General features: G+C 46.4%; 1 protein-coding gene across 4 annotated transcripts in view; it reads left to right on the top strand.

The window, feature by feature from the left end:
* Window positions 1-21522, top strand: part of ERI3 (ERI1 exoribonuclease family member 3) — a 127986-nt gene that overhangs the window by 20608 nt on the left and 85856 nt on the right. For all 4 annotated transcript variants that reach the window (XM_045545613.1, XM_045545612.1, XM_045545610.1 and 1 more), the window contains 2 exons: window positions 11092-11208; window positions 17791-17850. In XM_045545613.1, the coding sequence (XP_045401569.1) occupies window positions 11134-11208; window positions 17791-17850 (135 nt within the window). In that variant the 5' untranslated portion in view covers window positions 11092-11133. The remainder of the gene's footprint in view (window positions 1-11091; window positions 11209-17790; window positions 17851-21522) is intronic.

Raw genomic sequence — 21522 nt, forward strand, 5'->3', positions numbered from 1 at the left:
GAAAAACTGACCTCTATTGCAGGCTTGTTTGTGGGACTGTTGAAAATGAGGGAGAGGGAGAATGAAGACTTTGAACCTGGCAAATATTTCACTGTTCAGCTAGTTGTACTATCTGTATCAGTTATGTGCTATTTCTCACACTCAGGCTAGATGGTCTTATTGGGATGCTGTAGTAAGAGTACAAAGGCTCGAAGAGTCTTAAGAGCATTTCAGCCAATAAAGTTGTGGGCAAAAGGGTTAGGGTCAAAGTGGAAATATGTGAGCTGAGGCTCTGAGGCATTGTCAGGGAGACTAACCTGATACCTCAGCTGTCATTGAAGGTGGCAGTTAGAAGGGTGGACTGCTAGGTCTCTAGGGAGAGGCAAGGGCTGGAGAATGACATGACCCGCCCCCCCAAAAAAATTACTGGGAGTTTGGATCTGGATCTGCTAGGACCCACTTTCAATAGACCAGGGAGGTTTAGACCCTTCAAACAGGTAAATGGCTGGCTGACTAACACTGAGAGAAGTGTGAAAGGAAGGATTAATGGAGAGGCAGAGGGTCTGGGTGACAAGAGAAGACTGGCAAAAGCAGAGGTGATTGCGGGTGTTGGGGTGGAGGCTGAGCTCCCTCTGAGCAGCAGCAACAGGGACAGCCGTAGGAAGAAAGCCAGCAGGCCTCACAGGGGTGGTGGGAGGTGAAATCCAGGGAACGTTTAGGCTCAGTCCATAGGCTTCATTCCTCCCCACCCCCATCCTGTCTTGTTTTCCTCTCCCCTCTGTTGATTACATTTCTTATGGAGACTGATCTCAGTTGTTTGACATGAGGAAACTGATATTAGGAGACCCTTTCTCCATCTCTGTGTCTCGTTGGGGAAAAGGATCTTGCATCATTTTGATTAAGATGCCATTGGGATGATTATTTTTTATCCTCTTATCCTGGGTGTTCACAATACTTAAAAAGCCCCCACAGTCTTACATTTATGTGATGAGTTTTGAGCTCTAGCTGTGAAAATTGAGCCGTAGCCTAAAAGACTGAGACGATAGGGTTCCCAGACTGACACTGGCCCCCGCAGGTTGGCGGGTCTGTGGCAGAAGGGTAAGCAGGCTGGCACAGGCATAAAGGGTCTTGTGTGCATCAAGTGCTCCCACGGGCAAAGCCCTGTTAGGTGCTGGGAGAGTTAGAAAGGAGACTCTGGAGGGAGAGACAGCATTAGGGAAGCTTTTATTCTGAAGTAGAGGTGACTTGGAATGGGCTGCTGTTTTGGTCCTGTTCTGGATGAGGTCGACCAGTGGGAGATCTTGAAGGTCTGTGGGCAGCAAAACAGATCTGTTACACTAGTGGCTCCTTCTGTGGTAGTGCTGTGGTCAGTGCCTAGTCCTCTGGAGGCCATTCCAGCCTAGGGCTGATCTGAGGGTTAGATGCTGAGAGGCTCTTATTTGGAGATGCTGATGTTACTGAAAGTAAAGGAGTATGCGGATTCCACAGTGAGGTTGGGGGCAAAGTTAGTGAGCCAGAAAAGGAAATTTGAATGTACTATTGAGAAGAGAAGAAATAGAAATAGATGTTGCAAGCCAGAGTTCATGGGAACACAGAGGAAGATGTTCCAAGGGGTTAAAAATGTATGTAGGGAAACCGGTTAGGACACATTACTTGAGAGAGATGTTAGTGGACTGGACTAAGGTGGTGATGGTGAGGATGGAGAGAAGTTATGTGCTGTAACCCCTAGGTGTGCTGGGATAGAAACAAGCTTGAGAACCATGTTCTTAAGTAGCTCATAACTCTTTTGGATACTAGTGGGCTCCTGGGCAGTCAGTGGTGCTAAGAGATTTGGTAAGGAGTGAAAAGTGGAATCTCTAGTTGTTGTAAATGGGGTGCTCTGAGTTGAAGATCCATATCAGGGAGAACGTAACAGGGAGAACTGAAATAGATGGGCTCCTTAGTAGTAATGTAGGTAGTTGTTCCTCTAGGGTCTGTTTGATGCACTGTTTGGCCATTGGCCTAAGGGAGGTAGGCAGTGATGTTTAGGTAGATAAGATGGTAACTGGCTAGAAAGCTTGGACTCTTGCTCTCCAAAAGTGTGATAAAACTGAGAGCCATGATTTGAGATTGCAGTGTCTGCAGATGGAGTCCAGGGACTATGTCTGCATTGTTCACAGGTATTTTTTCCAGCAGTAGCAACATATGAAAGGCCAACTGTTCAACTGAAAGGGATTGGTAGTTAATTGGGGTTGGGGGAGGCAGGGGCTGATGAATGGGATAAAACATGCCATTTTGATAAGGTCTGCTCTCACTGGAAAGGTAATATGACTTAGAGAAACAATGTCAAGGGCAGGCCTGAAAGGACGTTCACAGTGATGGTGTAGAATGTGGTGGTTGGTGATGTTGGTAGGGAGTCCCCAGCTTGGTGCCTCAGGAGGTGCAGGAATTTCTGTGCTCCTGTTGCAGATTTGTGGCCAGTATTAGAGAGGCCTTTCTCAGGACTGGAGGCAGGACCAGGTAAGCTCCTGGCTTGTGTCTGCAGTAGGAGGGGCATCCAGCCTTGTTTTCTGGTTCATGTGGACAGAAGGAAGGTGTTTTTCTGGAGGGCTGAGAGAATAGTGTGCTGAGCACTCTGGCGTAGCTGATGCCCTGGTCCTGACAATATTCCTAAGGGAAGCAGGCATAGCCATGACAAGAGGACCTCTTGCTAGCTCCCTCACAGAGATGTACTAGCTTCCTCTATAAAGTTCTTGGATGTGACAGGCCAGTTTTTCTGCCCTAGCTCTTGGCAGCAAGGAGGATGGAATGTCTGATGGCAAGAGCCAGGGATGGTTAGCATATCTAAACGGCTTGACCCAGGTGCTTAAAAGTGGGCCAAGTAAGGGTTTGTTCTGAGAGGGGAGCTAGAGCCTTGGGCTCTGATTCTTACTTGTTCAGTACCTCTGTGATAAGGAGTTAGTCACATCGATGTTCTAGACTACACTTCTGCTGTTTAAAGGTGGTCTGAGAACCAACAACATCCTCATCACCTGGGAGCTTGTTAGGAACGCAGAATATCAGGCAGGCCCCACCCCCGAGCTAAATAGAACCTGAACTCTAACAAGTTCTTAATCTGACAAGTTCTTGAGGTAATTTGAAGTCTGGGAAACACTGCTTTAGTCTGGGCCAGTGGTTCAGACTTCAGTGAGCATGGAGTCAGTAGGAGGGCTTGTTAAAACAAAGGTTGCTGGTCCCACTTTCAGGGCTTCTGACTTAGAAAGTCTGGGGCAGAGGTCAGGAGTTTGCATTTCTAACAGGTTCCCAAGTGTTGGGATACTACTTGTGAGGGACTGTGGTTTGGCAGCTGCCAAACTGACTGCCTTAGCTTTCTCATCTGTAAAATAGGAGAGTATTTCCTGCTTACAGAGATGTGGGATCAGATGGGCCCATGTGTGAGAAGAGTGTTCAGTGCATTGTGAGCAGGGTGTCAGTCTGTGTATCGCTTTCTTACTGGTCAGTGAATTTTTAGAAATCTATCATGCTAGCACAACTGTTTACCCCTCCTGGCTTCTGGCCATGACTTGTGGACAGAAAACAGGGAATCTATGAACCACCCGTGGGGATGCAGTCTTCCATGAAGAGATCAGTGGTGCCTGGGGCTGTGGCTGGGATTCCTGAGCAAGGCCTCCTGAAGCCCAGCCAGCTTCTCTGGGCTCCTAGCCAAGTTGCCCGACCAGAACACTCAGTCTGCCTACGTGAGCCTGGTCCTGTCTTGATCCACCTGTTACTTCCATCTCCTCACCCCCAGCTAATGTAGCTTTAGGGCAGTACTTAGATTGATTTGAAAAATGGTCTTTTTCTAACCAAGCCTCTAAATCATCTTGTGATCCCTGGGAAGTCATATGACTTTTCCCTACTGTGCTTTGGCTACATGTACCCAAGTCCCAGAATGTGGACTCTGGAGCCCCAAAGTGAGGGGACCGGAGGTAGAGGCTGTTCTGATTAGAATCAATATAGCATAGTGGTTAAGAGCATGGACTCCAGTACTGGACTGTGGTTTGAGTCTTGTCTCCACTACGTACTTGTAGTATGACCTTGGGCAGGGTTATGCCTCAGTTGCCTTATGGGCAAAATGGGGTTAACCATAGTACCAATCTTATAGGACTGATGGGAGGATAAAATGAATTAATATATTAAGTGCTCAGAACAGTGCCTGGCATGTAATGGCTATATGTGTTAGCTCTTAGTAGTAGAATTAGTACTGGTGTTATTCTGACCCCTGGCCTCATAGGAAGCTACTGGGATACAGAGGTGGCCGGGAGGCAGGCGCTGCTTCTCCAGGGAGCATATAGAGAAACTTTAGGCCTTCTATCAACAGAGTGGCTAAAGCCAGTGTACTATCTAGAGAGATTTTTTTTCCGTCCACTGGAGTGGTAAGTTGAGCTTGGCACCCTTCCACTAACATGCCCTCCCTTAGTGCTGCCTCGAGGGGATCTCTCTAGCACACAACCTGAGATTTGTTTAAATTAATTTCATGACAAATATATGTATACAGGTAGCTACAAAGAAATCATTTGGTTGTTTGCTGCCCTGAAGGGTCAACTTCACAGAGGCCACAAATATCTGAAGTTATTTACAATTGAGTATGTAAAAATGTCTGAACTATGGCTGTTTCTGAGTCATGTGCACATAGGGGTAGACACAGGCGTGCACATCCCTGTGTGAGGATATGGTTTCTAAGAATTGTTCCCCTTCATTTATTGGTATTATGTTTTTTTGAAAAATTCAGATTTCAGTAAAGGTAAATTATAATTCACACTGTACCCCTACTGTCCTCAAATAAAAAATAGCATCTATTTTCAGCCTCTTTTTACATTTTAATTGCTTTGGGGTCTATGAGGATGGGTGGAGGGGGGCATGCAGGTGAAAAATCAGCCTTTTAAAGCTCTGATTTTTTTTACCCTTCCTTGTCCTGAAACTTCGAGCATCAGCTCTCATCTGTCAAAGTGTAAATCAGCAATTAAAACCCAAACAGCCAAATGCCAAAGATGACCCGAAGCACAAAGCAACTGACAAACAAGTCCGGACAAATCGACGGGTAATTTATAAGCTTTGCCCTAAAATCTAATTATTTGGCAATTCGAATTTGCAGCCAGCCAGGGCTCGGCAATAAATTTAACCCGCCATAAATTATTTAGGAGCAGGCTGTGGTGTAAATCAAAACCACGAGTGTTTGTTTAAGAAATAAGCTCCTTGTGCATAAAATGTCTTTTTTTTTTTTTTTTCAAGGGAGAAACTGTTAAGCAAACCATGCCCCATTGCCCAGTGTAGCCCTCACGTCTCCCATCCAACTTCCTCTCTTCCCTGTGGCCAGGAGGCTCCTTGATCCCTTGAAGAAAGAGCCTGCCTTTGCATGGGACTTTTATCTAAAACCAAGTGTTTGGATAAAACCCACATGTTTGTCAAGGACTGCTTTTGTGGTGTGATGTTGCTTTTGGATTTTATCAAACTTTTCAGTGCAGAGGTGCACACTTTTTGGAATTTTCTTCAGAGGGTGGAAGGAATGGATAGATTAGTTGTTACTGTCTCTGATTTGAAGGAATGCTAGTTTCTTCTTCGAAACTGAGAGGGGGAAGCTGTGAAAAATGACCTGCTCATTCGTTTATTTCAGACAGGACCATAGAAACATCAGCTCAGGCAGAGGAGAATCTATGCTTAGGAAAAAAGGGCTGTAGAATGCTAGCTACACTATTAAACCCTCTGTCCTATTGTCACGAATTCTAAGAGTCTAATCTAAGTCCCTTCTGCTTAAAATCTTTTTGTTGTTCTTGCTGTCTTCAAAGATAATCTTACCACTGCAGACACTTTAGTCGAAGGGAGTTTGAATATCCTGAAAGTAACCTACACATTTATTTCTTGTATTCTACTCACTGTGGGTGTAAAATTTCATTTGAAATGCTGTTGCAGTTTTTTTGTCCTTAGTTTATCAAGGAAATCACTGGGGGTTCCTAGCTGAGCAATTAGAAAGCAGCTGGGTTTAAAACCTCTGCTCCAACTCACTTAAAAAGGGAAATGAACTGGGTGTGGTGTCCCACCTAGTCCCTGCTACTCAGGAGGCTGACGCAGGCGGTTCGCTTGGGCCCTGGAGTTTAAGGCTGTGGTATGCTATGATCATACCTATAAATAGCCACTGTACTCCAGCCTGGGGAAAACAGTGAGACCCTGTCTCTGGGGAAAAAAAAGATAAATGAATATTTGGTTGGTGCTTCCTTTTTATTTCTCTCTTTTCTCCCCTCAAAAACAACAACAACAAAAAAGATTTGTAGGGAGACAGTAGGAATAATAGATTTGAAATCTTAGATACTTTGAAAAATCCATACTCTGACGCTTTTGTCTTTAGTTGTCAAGTTGTGGCCAATTCCCATCTATACCATCAGCATACCAGCTTTTTGAATATACAGTGCTTTGCCCTTGGACAACCCAATGGTGTAGGTAGTTTATGAATGGTATGGGATGATCAACTGTCTCAATTTTAGCATTGAAAGTCCTGTGTTCTGGGAAATCCTTGGTCCTGAGCAAATAGGACAGTTTACCCTAGGTAAAACTGGGATTTAGTAGCAGTTGAGGGAGGAAACCACTTAGAGATGAGAGAGTGGACCTAGTACAAAAGTGCTTTGGAGTATTACAAGTCTGGGTTTGAATCTTAGCTCTACCATCTACCATCTTTGTCATCTTAAGCAGATCATTTCTCTTCTCTGATTCTGTGGAGAGTTGTGTTGGTGGTGTTTTCTTTTACAGCAAGGCCCTTGGCTTGTATCTTCCACTTATCAGCCCTTTTGTATGTTTGCTCAGCAAAAGTGGAGAGAGTGAGGACTGTATGTCAGAATCAGAGCTAGGTTCTGGAGATGCAGGCTGAAGGCGTGTGGTTCCTGCACCCGGTGCCATCTGTCTCTGCACCATGATGGAGCCTTTTCGGTAGCAATCCTCTAGGACTTCTCTGCCTGGATAGTCCACATTCACTGCTGTTATAATATGAGGGCAGCCTCTCTTTCTAGGAAACGGTAGACTTATTTCCCTACAGCTAGCCTTTCAGACTGAGAGAATCAGATCTTTCTTGACCCTTCAGGTTTTGAAAATTGCTAGTCCTCCTACTGTCTTTAAGTCTCCTTTTCCCCATTTGGAGTTCCAGTTCTGTCCTTTACTAGCAGTATAACTGTGAGCAAGTGATTTCTTCAGGCCTTAGTTTATTTGTGAAATAGGGATAATAATGATTCCCACCTCATGTGTTGTTAGGAGGATTAAATGAGATCATGCTTATTAGCACTTAGTACAGTGTCTGCCACATAGTAAACAGTAAATAGAAGGAATAGGTGGTTCCATTCTACATGTGTCTTGGAGAGTGTTGGAGAACAGCTCCTCTCCGCCCTTTGCCCAGACTTGAGCATCTCAGAGAGGAGCCACATCTCATTGTCTTCAATTGTGTGTCCACTGCCCATGCTTGGTAAATATTAATAGTAGATGCTTCGTAGTATTGGTTTATGACCTGATGATGGTGATGGTGATACAGCCTATCTCCCCGGGTTAATAAGGGTAAAATAAGAAAATATGTGTGAAAGCACACTTTTGTAAATGGAAAAGCATAACACTTTTTATGTCCCTCCACTAAAGTACTTATCAAAGCGCACTGTTCTTTATTTGTTCACCTATCTTTTCCGCTCACTAGTCCATATACATCTCCAAAGCAGAGACTACATCTTATTGCTAAATCCCACTCCAACACCTTTATGGTATCCTATACAAAGTGGGCACTCAGGTAATTTAATTGAATAGGAAAGGAATCTCGAAGCTATGATTGGGGGAAGGAAAGAGGGCTAGAAATACAAACTGGTTCTTTCTTCCTTTACACTAAACTGTTACTAAAAACCCTCTTCCTAGGGGAAGGATGAAATTGGATGGGGGGAAGGGAGAGGGGCAGGAATAACAGTTTCATTATCTAAACAACTGGACCTAGAAGCTGGCCTTGGGCACATCTTCACAAATCCTTGGATTGGAATTATGCCATCAACCTGTAGTTTTGGGGTTATGTTTCTGATCATTATCAGCTAAGAACTGTCAAAGTGTTTGGCATGCCCCAGGTCCCCTGGGTGCAGAGTTGTGCCAGCTTGGTGTAGATTGGGGCTCTTCTCCCATGACTGGGCTGTTTGGGCCAGTATTTTGAGGTTTTGGGCTTGCTGGGCACTACGGAAGGTGAGCAGTACCTAGAGGGAGGTCCTCTCTGCTCTGACTTCCCAGAGGGTCTTGTGTCAGAAGCTCCGCTTTTGCATCCTCCGTGGCTCACATGAATATGCCAGTGTGCAGGCTCGTTGTTATAACAGCTCCTGATGCTGCTGAGGAAGGGCCCCTGCAAGATTGCATTTTGAGATTGGCCCTTGAAAGTTGGCCTTGGAGATAAGGCCTGGCTCATGGTCTAGCAACATCAGAGAGGTGTGTTTATGACAGGCCCAATCTGATGTGTCCTGGGCCTTGAGTCCCTGGCCCCCTGGCATTTCAAGGGTCTACCCCATTTTTTTTTGTTTTGCGTGGAGCTGAGCTGGCCTGTTCTTCCTCTGGGGCCAGGTGTGGCACTGACTTTGAGCACTTAGGTTGGCTCCATTTCCCTATGGGTCAGGAAGCCAGTAGCAGGAAAATTTGAATACTGAGCTGCAGTGGGGAAACCCAAAGGCCGAGTTTTCAGAGAGGCTTCTGGGGATGCTGTCTTGGTGCTGGTCAGAGCAGGAGCTAAAGCGTGTACTATTTTATAATAAATGCTAATGAAATTCTGGATCTGTAATAGCATTTCAGATATCTAAAACAAACCATGTGCTTGTAAAAAAAAGTGAAAAGAGATCAACTTTAAGCCATAAATTCTTGGTAATAGAGGGTTTTTTCCTATTTATGTTTGATAGATATTTTTGTTTCCAGAGGAATGTCAACTCCTAATTTCATAATGTATCATGGGCTTAAGAAAATTGAATTTAATAAAAGCCAAAGATGAATGGCATCCTTAAAGGTCCCAACACTTGTCTTTATTAGCAGGACAAACTGCAGGTCTCCAAACACTGCTTCTCTCCAAATGAAAGTTTAAATGAAAAGTACAGTTGTGTCACAGGTTAAATTTCATTGTGGGCCCAGTTAACATTGTTAGTGAGGAGCTGGCTGTATTTGTTTCCTTAGACACCAGGGCAGCCAAACCCACCAGGCTACAGAGCTCTTTCTATTGGGGAAGTCTTTCTTCTACTTAGTGGGAGAGGAAGGATGTATCAGAAATTCAGCAGTCAGATGAGCCTGATTCAGATGAGCTGCGCCTCAGAGTTGGCTCTTGGAAATCTTGGATATCTGATTTTTTAGGGGACCAATGTATATTTTGTGCGTATATGTGTTCAATTTTGATATTCAGGGCAAAACTCCCCTTTACTTGATCTGCTTTGTAATACTTTGTGGGGAACAGAAGGTCCAGGGAATTGGGAGGAGAGGTGTCACCTCATCTAAGCATCATCCTGGGCCTCCTCTCCGTCTCCCCTCTGCCTCAGCCTTACAGCCATTGTGCCCTTTCTATCCCTGGGAATGAGCTCCTGTCAGTTTCCCCATCTTTGGGGATCAGCGCACAGAGACCAGGCAACCAGAATCTTTGAATTTCTCTGGCATGAAATCTGACTGACTTGATTTGGTTTGCAGTCCTGCTGTTATTTGTTAGATTGAAATAGATGGTTTAAAAACAAGCCCAGTATTAGTGAGTATGTTTTGGTGGGAGGATACCTAGCTTCCCTGGGACATCAAGGAGATCAACTATTTCTCCTTCTGTTGTTGTCCCACCCTTTCGTTCACTAAGTGCAGTCAGGTGTCATCAGTTCTGTGTTGCTCCTCCAGGCAGTCTATGGAGAGAACCAATTTGCCTTGCTTTTAGTGATACTGGAAAGGTCCTCTCCAGAATGGGGACCTGGGGGACCTGGGGTAGGGATGCTGCTGGAGCTGACTCCTGGGGCCACTGAATGGGCAAAGCCCCCTTTCTTTCTCTGCAGTGAAGGCCCTTTACACATGCTAATTTTACTTGGAGAATTTTGCTTTTATTTATTTATTTTTTTATTATTTCCTATTTGTCTCTTCCAGATGTTTTCAGGGCAGTTTTTTTGTGTTGTAAACTAATTCCATTCATGTTTTAAAAATTTATGAAAGCGCTAATAAAAATGTCAAAGTGGTAAAAATGTTAGCTTTTCCTCTGCTTTGATTAAATTTTGCAAACTGTTTTTGAATATTAAAAAGCAATAATTTTTTTTATTCTCTCTCCTGCTTTCCCTCTTCTCTCGGGTGCATGTGTGCTCTCTCCTGCCCTCTCCCCCCTCTGGTGCGTTCCTCCCTTCCCAGGAGCGATGTATGAGGCGTGCTGCAAGCCTGTTTGCACACCAGGACCTTGGTGCTGTGCATCTCTATTAAATAACGGAGACAAATTAATCTTAGAGACACCAAACAAATTGTCACTCCTCCTCCTTGTCTTCCATTATGTTTCAGTGGACTGGGAAGGGCTGGCTAAGCGATTGGGCTGGGGGTGGGGGTAGGGGGAGGGTGTATATCCTGAAAGAAAGGTGAGGCGCTGGCTCATGTTACTCTTATTCAGTTTTCTCCTCTTTGGGATCCCCTTTGGCTTTATTTATTATGTATCTTTTCTTTTTTTTTTTTTTAAAAAAAATGAAAACTAATGAAAAAATTCACTGGCTCTATTTAAACTGCATACGAGGAAATCTGTGCGTTGGTCTGATGGCTAGTTGTCTGTACGGCTGAAGATCCAGACCTATTCAGGACAGGGACCTGGGCAAGGGGAAGGCGGGCCTACGTTTAGGGGCTCAGGTGGGCAGCCCTCTGCTAGTGAACCAGTTGGAGAAACTAGAGCAGATTATACCACTGTCTTCCTTCCTTTTCCATGTCTCATCCCTGGAACCTGGGAAGGTGCTAGCAGTGGGAGGGTTAGGATTACAACTGTGCTGGCACTATCTCACTCAATCTTGGGTTTGGCCAGGCAGGAGCTAATGAGCCCAAAACACCCATTCTTTCTTGACTTGGAGTTATTGTTTGAAATGATTGGTTAAAATAACTTATTTTTCCTTTCTGTGTCTCCAGGAAATCATTGAGTTCCCCATCCTGAAGCTAAATGGCCGGACCATGGAGATCGAGTCTACCTTTCACATGTATGTCCAGCCCGTAGTCCATCCACAGCTTACCCCCTTCTGTACAGAGGTAAGGGCCCTGAAGGTGGGCAGCAAGGGCTGGGGGATCACTGGTGCTCTGTATAGGCCACTTAGGGAGAGCTTAGGTTTCATCAGTGGTCAAGGCACATTGGATCCAGCAGTTGGCTTTTTATAAAGTCTGCCCTCCACTTGGGCCACTGTGGTCACTGGGGACCCAGAGAGAGCAGTGGCACAATCTGCCCCAGTTACCCCAACATTCTCCCTTCCTGTCATCCCTGCCCATCCTGGTGACTGAGCACTTGGAGTCTAGGAGCAAGATGGTATTTCTGGGGCTCAGGCTCTTTCCAGTCCCGTTTCCTTTGTGGCCCTGACAACAGGTGAAGATTCAGACACCTGGAAGGAAGAGTTAATGTTTGGGCTTTCTTAACTTTCTAATATTGTTACTCTGCCCTTCTGTAAAGTGGCCCTGTGTGAAGCATAGATTGAGTTTGCAGGAAGCACATTCTGTCACCCAGGAAAGAGAAGGGCAGCCTGAGTGGAGCATGAGGACTAGCCAAGGCTGAAATGTCCTTTTCCTAGGCTGGTACTTTACTCGGCTGCCTTGTCAGCAGGTTAGTATTGACCCATTTTCCAGATTGTGAAACTGGGGCTAACTGAGATTTCGATGCTTGCTGGAGGCTCAAAAGAGCCATTGGCAGAGGGGAGGAGCCCCTGAGAATCCTGACTCCCAGGATTATGTGGTCAAGAACTCATGGTAGCAGAGGGATGAGAAAACATCAAAGTTTCTGGAATCTTTTAAGAGTTTGGGGCTGAAGTACATTAGAGACTTTGTGCCTTCCTCCAGAGACCAACCTTCTACATGGGAATGAAATAGGTAGAAAGAAGGTCTTGAGTAATCCCAGACAATCTTCTTGCTGTGGAAGAGGCTGGGGACAAGCCTGCCTGACCCTGGTGGGAGGGCTCAGTGTGTGCTGAGGCTGACTTAGCCCAGATACAGCGTCTTGAGGGTTGCTCCTGGACTTGATGCTGGTGTTTGCCACCTGACCCAGGTGGGCCTTTTGTTGCAGGCATCCATCTGCTGAGGTGCCTAGTCTCTTAAGCCTTTTGTTACTCCAACTAATGATGTTGAAGTTCTGGTTCCCTCCCTTGTGTATTGTTTTTTTCCTCTTTCCCTTGGGAATTACCTGTACTACCAGGGGGCACTAATCTGTCCTTTCTACCCCTTTTGAAAAATCACCATTTTGATGATGATGAAAATCGTCTTCTTTATGGGAAGGGAAGGGAAGGCTTCCTTCCTTTAAACCAGCCAGTTATCTGAGTCCTCCACTGGCCTGAAAGTCTAGTATCCTCTTGTCCTCTTCCTCCTCTGTTTGTATGGCCTGCCCTTTGGGGGCTCCAGCTCTGTGAGGCCAGGCTGCCTGGGATAGACATGCAGGCCCAAACTTTGGAAAGGTTGCTACCTGTTTAGGAATGGAACGGAGTGCTGCTAGAGCTGGACGCTGGGCGGGAGTAGATGCTCGAGAATATCAGGAGAAGAGCGTTTTCCCAGAGCAGGGCTGCTGCTGATTCTTTTTGGGAGGAGGGATTATGAGACTGTGATTAAAACTGGTTTTTTCTAGAAAGTTTTACTCAAGGACCTACATATATAAATTGGAGGGTAGTAGAAGTGGCGGTTGGAATCCTTGTTGCGAAGCCTGTTCTGAAGTGAAAATGTGGTGGTTCTGCAGGCACCGGGTCTCCCATTTTGTCTCAGGCTTCCAGAGCTCAAAACTCTTGGGACCTGGTTTTTTTCGACCCTCCTTTTTTGTCCAGCCTCACATCTCCCGCTTCATCTCTCACCTAGCTCCCCTTACCCAAAGGCTGCCCTCTCACAATCCATCTTTCCACATGGTGGTTCCTCTGCCTGTGTGCTTCTCCCACTCTCCTCCCCCTAACTCGGACCATCCTCTAGGACTCTACTCAGGGTCACCTTCCCCGGTAAGTCTTCCCTGATCCCCAGGCTGGGTTGTGCTCACCCCATCCTAGCACTGATCAGATACGTTACACTGTAATTATCTGTCTCCTCACTGAACTGTGAGTTCCTTGAGGGCAGAAACGAGAGCTGATCCGTCTCTGTCCCATCATTAGGGTCTGGTGCCAAATAAACACTTGATATGTGTTCCTTAAATGAATGAATATTGTCAAGGAATTATTTTATGTCTCCCCCAAAAGCAACTATAGTGCTGATTTGCTCTTTTGAGTAAGTAAAGTCTTGTTTTGAAAACCTCAGATCATCTAAATACTTCCCTGTCTCTATACCACATGGAATTATATTGCAGAGAGAAGTGTGGACATAGGATCGGGGGGCATTATTCTGAGACCTCATCCGACCTGGCAGTAGCTGCCTTTGGGGGTAGGGGTGGAGGTCATTCCAACCAGAGAGACTCTTTCATTAGTAAGTGCAAGGAACAACCCTGTCTTAGTCTAGTTGTGTTGAATCAATACCTGAGGCTGGGTAACTTGTAGAAAAGAGCTTTATTTGGCTCATGGTTCTGCAGGTTATACAAGAAGCATGGCACAGGGATCTGCATCTGTTGAGGGCCTTAAGCTGCTTCTACTTATGGCAGAAGGGGAGGGGGAGCTGGCATGTGCAGAGATCACATGGCAAGAGAGAAAGCAAGAGAGTGAGGGAAGGGAGATGTCAGGCTCTTTTTAACAAGCAACTGTCTTGAGAACTAACAGAGAGGGAGGACATTAATCTATTCATGAGAGATCCGCCCCTATTACCCAAACACCTTCCTTTAGGCCCCACCTCCAATACTGGAAATCAAATTTCAATATGAGATTTGAAGGGGTCAAACAAACCATGTCTGAACTATAGCAAACCCCAAACCTCCAGATTATACCTATGTAGCTCCTCTGTCAGGATTTCCTCTCTTGTGCACAAGAAGTTCTTAAGAACCCTGGCCTGTGTGTGTATGTGTGCAGGTGCATTTGTGCATACAAGTGTACACACATGAGGACATTCTTGTGTTGGGGGAGAGGCAGGCTTAGTGCTGGACAGTAGGAAGTAAGATTCTGCATTGGGTCTGTAGCCCACGTGCAGACACTCTTAGTTTTACTGCTGTAAGGAACATGCTTTTAGCCTTCTTGAGGTCCTTTCTTAGTTCCAATTGATAGTCTGCCTGGAGACATGGTTCTAACATGATGAGATGTGTTTCATTTCTTCTCGAGTCCTTTGCCTGTGACCTCTAGAATCTGCTCCAACTCATCAAATCCCTGTCTCTAGCAGCTGGGCTGCTGCACAGTCCTGGCCATGTGCAGTCTTCTTTTTGTTGTTGTTGTCATGCAAAAACTAGAAAAATACCCATTTTGCTAAATGCCAGTAAAGGGCTTTGTCTTGCACCTGTACTTATAAAGGGTGAGATTTATTGGTCTCTTTGTCTGAGGAGAAAGAGTGTGTCTGATTATCAGATTGCACACCAGAGACAAGTGCTTATGTAATCAACAAACTGTCTTGGTGTCAGAATACGATTGTGTTGGAGATAAACTGTGAAAGGAGAAAGCGCTGGATGCTGACATGCTATTGGCACTGAGTTTCCTGGGCTGCTTCCTATAGTTGCTAGTGTTTATAATGAAGCCAGCTCGTTCCTGGACAAAGCCCTTGTGTGGGTTGGGGATCTCAGTAACCAGCCATGTTATCAGCCAGGGTCAAAAGCCCCTTGCCTTGTGGTGTCTGAGTCTAGAGAAGTGGGAGTTAATCTGTAATCCCTCAGTGAAAGGAGCCACAGAGCACACATTAATTCTTCCTCTCACCTCTCCTGCTTTAAGTGGTTAAGGTCTCAGAGCTCTGTTTAGCCTGTGAGCCCTGGTCCTCAGCTTAATAATACTTGGCTTTGCTCTAGTACTTTTCATTGTGAGGATGTGAAAGCTTTTTACAAACATATATTAACCCAAGTGGGAATGAACTTAAACTATAACATGAAGGATTTAAGTTAGCCCTAAGATAGAACTTTCCAGTATTAATTTTATAAAATTGTCTTCCTCACAGCTTCTTGTATAAGTCTTACAGGTACCTTGTAGGTTGTTAGTATCAGGTGCAGGGACTAACTTTCTTAATTTCATCCCCTCTTCATCCAGTGTTTTGGCAGAGCTGGTAAGAGGTGGTCCATACTTGGAGAGATTAATACAGGGGTATGAGGCCTTCCCCTAGAAGGCTGTGTCTAGTTGAGCCAACATCTCAAAGCCCTGTGTCTCTGGGGCTTGAGTTCAAATCCTTTAGGCTCCGCTTGAAGGCTCAACTGTGAGCCTTGCTGGGCCACAAGTGAAAATACCTGTTTTCTGGGAAGCAGGGAGAGAAAGGGTGCTGACCTCACTAGGCTCCTCCCAGGCTGATGATTCTAGGGTTGCTGAGCACTGGGGTGGAGTTTGTGACTGCCCCAGGGTGCGGGAGCTCCAGAAGAGGCAACCTAGTCTACAGTGAGGGATCCTGCAGCAGGACATCTGAGCAGCACCCTGTGTTTCCTTTTTGGTGTAGTGATTTTCTCACCTCCCATCAGTGGATTTTCTGGGGCCCAAGGCAGGTGCTTGTGGGGATACTGACCTAAGCCCTATCTCCAGGGAGGGAGGGTTCTTGGCAAAGGTGCACTGATTTCCTGTGTGAGACTTTCTTGATGCCCTTGGCATTTGGCTCATCTCAGTGTCCCTTGGTGGGAGCCAAGAGGAGTGGACCTAACTAACTTTGTCCCAGGAAACTCAGACCAGACACAAGACTGACATTTGGACCCTGGAGCTAAGAAATGAGAGTGGCTGTGGACTCTCTTTTCCAGGCTATTCCTGACCCTAAACCCCAGCTCTAAGCTTGAGGCTATGTTTCAGCCCTAGACTTAGCAGGAGAGAAGCTGGGCTGGAATGTTCAATGGTGGGTTCAAGGGTGTCAGCCAGTAATCTGGATATTGGACCTGGATTTGGGAACAAGCCTGCTCCTGGCTCTGTTTGGCACCTGTGTCCCTCAGACAAAACACAGGGCAACTGCCCGCTAAGTCTGTGGCTCTGGAAGGTGGATACACTCTGGGTACTGGCAGTGGGGTGGGGCTGGGAGGTGCCAAGGATGCAGATTCCATGTGGGCAGGGTTTTTAGGTTTTTCTTCACTGCTGGGTCCCTGGTTCCTACAGTGGGCCCCAGCACGTAGTGGGCTCTCTGTGAATAGTTGTTGACTAAATAAAAGGAAGAGCCCTTTGCACTCCCTCCAGGGTTATTGAAGCTGCTGACCCGGAGCACATCCCCATCCCCATCCCCCAGCCCTTAGCGAACCATCTTTTCTCCTTGACTCAGGCCCTCCCTCTGCTGGGCAGTTCTTTGGTCTCCCAAGCAAGGAAAGGGTGTGGAGGTGCCAGCCGGGTGGGCATGCTGTGGGTTAAAGCCTTGCAAAACAACAGTGTAGTTAATCTTTCTAATTTATTTTCCTTTTAGACCATGGGAAGTCTGTAGGCAGCAGCTGTTACCCAATTAAAATACAGATTAATATAAAAACAGTTTCTGGAATATAAAATAGAGTGGCTGTGTCCTTACACTTCCTTAAAATTCCACCTAATAATGACTTGATGAACTACAGAAACCCACCTAGAGGAACTCAGCGTTCTTAAAATGAAAATTTCTTCCCTAAAAGGTGTGTATTACCATTCCATGTAAGTCACTATGAGAAAATAACCTTCCCTCTTAGAGCCAGCAGTTTCTGTGAGTTGGGTATTTGGTATTCATTAAATGTAATTATGGTTTAATTGGAGTTTAATTCCCCCCCTTTTTTTAAAAAAAAAAGGAAGTTTCCAAGCAAGCATAAGACACTTACTACTCTTTCTGGAAGTAGCCAGGGGCACGGTGATTTCCATCTGGTGTCCAGGACATGGGGACCTCATGCTCTCAGATCCTTGTAGGCAGTCTATCCCTAGTCTGTGCTTGAGGGATAACTTTGCTTAAAAATAAAACAAAGCAAAACAACAAGGCTGTTTGGACCCCGGCCTGTGAGCCAGAAGTTCTCTAGACCAGATACTGTGCATTAGGCCTTTCTGTCTTGGTTTCCCCATCGGTTAAAGATGGCTCTGCTTCCTGCTCGGCTAGTTGGTATTGAGGACCCAGGAGTGCAGGGTGAGAGGTAGACATCTGCGGGGCTTGTTCGCTGATGTTCACTGATGTTCGGGAGAGTGTGGCAGGGGCCACGCTGCACACTGAGGCTCAGAGAAGGGGTGGACTTGAAACCAAGTGGCACCTGTTTCGTATGAGAACTCTGCAAGTTTTGCAGGAACCTCTGTGAAAGTAGGAGTTGAATTTACTTTAGATTGCCATTTGTGGGAAGTTATTGAGCCTATTGAATACAAAAGACATGTAAAATAAATTTGTTTTTGCAAAATGAAAGCTGAAACAGGTATGAGAACACCCTCTGTGGTCACCATCCCAGGGCAAGATTTTGTGGGAGAAGCTCATATTGTGTCCTGGGACTTTGTTCCCAAGTCTTCTAGTCAGGTTCTGAGCCTAAAGCAGTGCCAGGTCTCAGCCCTTTGCAGCAGGAGAAAATTAGAAAGGAAAGGATCCAGTTCAGCTGTGAGTCTCTGTGCCCTGCTTTTCCACCCATTGGCTATTTCTCTTTCCTTTCAGCTCACCGGGATTATTCAAGCCATGGTGGATGGTCAGCCAAGCCTGCAGCAAGTGCTGGAGGTAGGTTGAGTGACCTTTAATTCCTGACCTCTGACCCCTTCCTGCTGCCTTTCTCTCCCTCCCCTACTGAGAATGTAGCCGTGTAATTTGACTATGATTATGGCTTGATTAGAATAACATTTGCTGTCACATCAGTGACATGCTGTTGAGAGTATTGAACCATTGATCTGTCATCTCCAGCTGTTACCGTCAGGGTTACTGACAAGATGTCCGAGTGCTGCCAGGAGTCAGGCGGAGGAGCCCCCACCCCTTTCTGGCCCGTGGTCCTGTGTGGGCTGGTGCTTGGACAGCCTCTTCCGGGTGGGTTGGGGGTGGGGGAGCTGAGCCGTGGCATCGAGGGACAAGCCCCCGGGACTGGAGGTGTTTTTGTTTAGATTTAGTGTTGGCTTCCTGTGGCATGTGAGCACTTCATTAACTCACCCAGAACTCCCCATCGATGGCTTTTGTTTGTTGTGAGCTCCTCCAGGAGCTGTGGCTGGGCCCGCTCGCTCCACTGCAGCTTGCCGCTGGATGTATTGTGCCTGTCAGGGGTGCAGAGGCTGCACTGGGTAATGATTCCTAATCAGAATAATTACAACAATTGCCTATATGAGGGAAATCAAATTAAAGACTTTAAAATCCTTGGCAGAGACCACACTTCTAGGATGTTCTCCTCAGGGAGCTGGAAAAGGTTAAGATGCTGCTTCTTGTGCTCTAGCCCAAGGGAATAAGGAAGGGCAGTGCTTGGCCTCAGCTTGCCTCCACCCCTCTCTGGCCTGGAGGTTTTCACAGGGGGAGAATGTCCCCCTCCCATGTCCTCTAAGGGGGAGGGGAGAAGAGAAAAAGCCTGTGGATCTCATTAGGTGCTTTAGTTATTTTAAGACCAATAAACCCAAAGCTCAGACCTTATCAAAGCACAGGAGAAAACAGAGTATCTGGAGGAATACAGGGCACATCTCTATGGAGGTAGGCAGCCTAGGGGAAGTAGGGTAGCAGCAAGGAGGGGGCAAGATATCTTCCTTTAGCCAAGAGATCCTGTCCCGTGGGGGAGAGAGATGCAGACTGAATTTCCTGGGGCCCCTCAGGATGAGCCAGGGTCAGAGAGGCAAGTTTAGGCTCACCTCAGTGCCAGAGTGTACTCCATGTCCCTGAGAGTATGAGGGCCAAGGCTCTGTGACCAGTCTGGTTGGGGAAGGGTTGGGATACCTGTGTAGAGTGGGAGAGGATGAGATGAGCTCTGAGGGGCCTCCCAGCCCCATGGACCCTCTTTTTTTGAGGGGAGATTCACTTCTATGATCAAGAGAACTCCTTAGCATGGACTGCTCCCTGTAAGACCAGACTCGGGAAGAAAGAGGGACCCACCCTTCCCCGTGTCCCAGCCAGCATCCTCAGCCAAGGAATGGCTCCTGACGAATGCCAGAAGACAGGCAGCTTTTCCCTGGCCATCTGTGGCTGGGATCCTGGGAGGAGGATGCTTGCTCTGGGCCAGCACCAAATCAGGGCTGTTGAGGTTATGGGTTTTTTCTCAGTGGCCCCGGTTGAGGGGGAGATGTGTTCAGGAGGCAACTTCCTGCTAACCCCAGGCCAGCCCTGGAGCAGGGTGCTCAGAGGATCCTGAACCTCACCTAGGAAGCTGTTTTCTGCTACTTCTGCATATTCTGTGGGTAAGGGGGGAAGATTCCTGGCATCAGCCTGAATAGGGAGTTTCTGGCAGTAGGGGAGACCAGACCAGGCTCTGCTTTGTCCTATTAGCCCTGAGTTGGTTATAGAGCTAAGGAGCTAATTTTTTGTCCCAACCATGGCCCTGAGCAGACAGCCAGCTAGGTGTTTGCCTGACTCATTTGTTCTGAGTAGAGTTCAGGCTGGGCCCCTAGACCTTCAGTAACTGGGATGGCTGGTCCAACTGATCAGTTTGTCTTGGTGGTTCTTCCAACCCTTTATTCATTCAAGCAGAGAAGAGAAGGAAAATGATAGGGCTGATTTCAAATGTAGTATCATTTTCCTGAATAGGCTCATAGTAAACGGTGCTCACTAAAAATCTGCTGAATGAGTGAATGGCCTGTGTCTTAAGTGTCCAGGGACCTCAGTGAGTATTAAGTTTTTCCCATGGTGAAGGCCTGGTTTTGCTGGGCGTGGCCTCCTAACAATCCTGTTCTGTCCTGCTCTCTTTTCCACTGTGCAGGAATTGGGATATTAGGGAGCCCCTCTAGCATGTGGGGCACTTACCTTGGGGATGTAATGTCAGTGAGTTGGAGGAAGAGGTTCGCTTTACCTCTTTTTTTTTTTTTTTTTTTTTTAAGAGACAGGGTCTTGCTCTGTTGCTTAGGCTGGAATGTAGTGATATGATCACGGTTTACTGTAGTCTCAAACTCTTGGGCTCAAGCGATCCTCCCGCCTCAGCCTCCTGAGTAGCTGGGATTACAGGCATGCACCACCACACCTGGCTAATTTATTTTTATTTTTATTATTATTACTCTTTATAGAGACAGGGTCTTGCTATGCTGCCCAGGCTGGTCTTGAACTCCTGGCCTCAAGTGATCCTCCTGCCTTGGCCTCCCAAAATGCTGGGATTATGGGCATGAGCCACCATACCTGGCCAACTTTACCTCTTTTCTTGTGTAAAGTCTGCCTTATTTTCTTTAGGTGATCCTGGGTAAAAGATTTGGGGGTGTGCACATGCATGCATGTATATGTGTACGTATGCTTGTACATGCATGTGCATGCAAAAGGTTGGGCTAAAGTGCCTGTGGGGACAGACCATTCAGCAGTGAAAGGTCCAGAGTTTAGCTACTGGGAAGATACAGCCAGGATATGGTCTGCACAGTCTGGCACTAGGGAGCAGCTCTAACATTCTGAGTGGTACAATTGCTGTAGCCACGGAACTCGAAAAGATGGCTTACTCAAGGACTGCTTTAGCCTGGGCCAGGCCTTTAGCATCTCAGAGGTGTCCAGGGCGTCAGCCTACACCTGCTAGAAGTAATGTTTCTTAAAGATATCCATGGGCTGCCCATTACCTGCTGAGCACATGAGGCCCTTCACAGTCTGTCCTAACCTAGTCCCTCAGCCTCATCTCCTGTCCCTCCTTTCTATATGCTATGGACTTTGATCACACAAACTTTTGCCTGCTCAGGTTTGCAGTCAATCAGCAAGTACCTATTCAGTACTATGCTGGGTGAGATTAAGGCAGTGAGTAAGACAGAGTCCCTGCCTTTATGGTGCTTACACTCTGGCAGGGAAGGCAGACATTAAACAGATAATTGCTTCTCAAATATAAAATTATTATGCCTGTGCCTTTGCCTCTGCCTGTAGTATCCTTTTCTATGTTCTACCAGGTCAAGCAAACCCACCCGTCAAGTCCCTGGTTCAGTTATCTTCTTTGTGAAGCCTTTCTACCTCCTTTCCCTGTGAAAGGTAGAGCTAGCCACTTCCTCCTCCTGGTCGTATAGCACTCTGGTCACTTCTCCATTGCTGCACCTGTTGTGTTGCATTATGATGATCTGCCCTTCTCCCCTTCTCAGTCTACTATCTATTTTGTGGTAGGCACTTAATACATTATCACATTTAATTCTCAGAACAACTGTGTGAGGTTAGTCATCCTACGTTTTTTTATGGATGAAGGAAACTGAGGTTTAGAGGGGTTAAATGACTTTTAAATGAGTTCTCATCAGTGACACAGCCAGGATATGGAAGAGC

This window comes from Lemur catta, chromosome 3 (genome assembly GCF_020740605.2).
Source record: "Lemur catta isolate mLemCat1 chromosome 3, mLemCat1.pri, whole genome shotgun sequence".
Classification (NCBI taxonomy): domain Eukaryota; kingdom Metazoa; phylum Chordata; class Mammalia; order Primates; family Lemuridae; genus Lemur; species Lemur catta.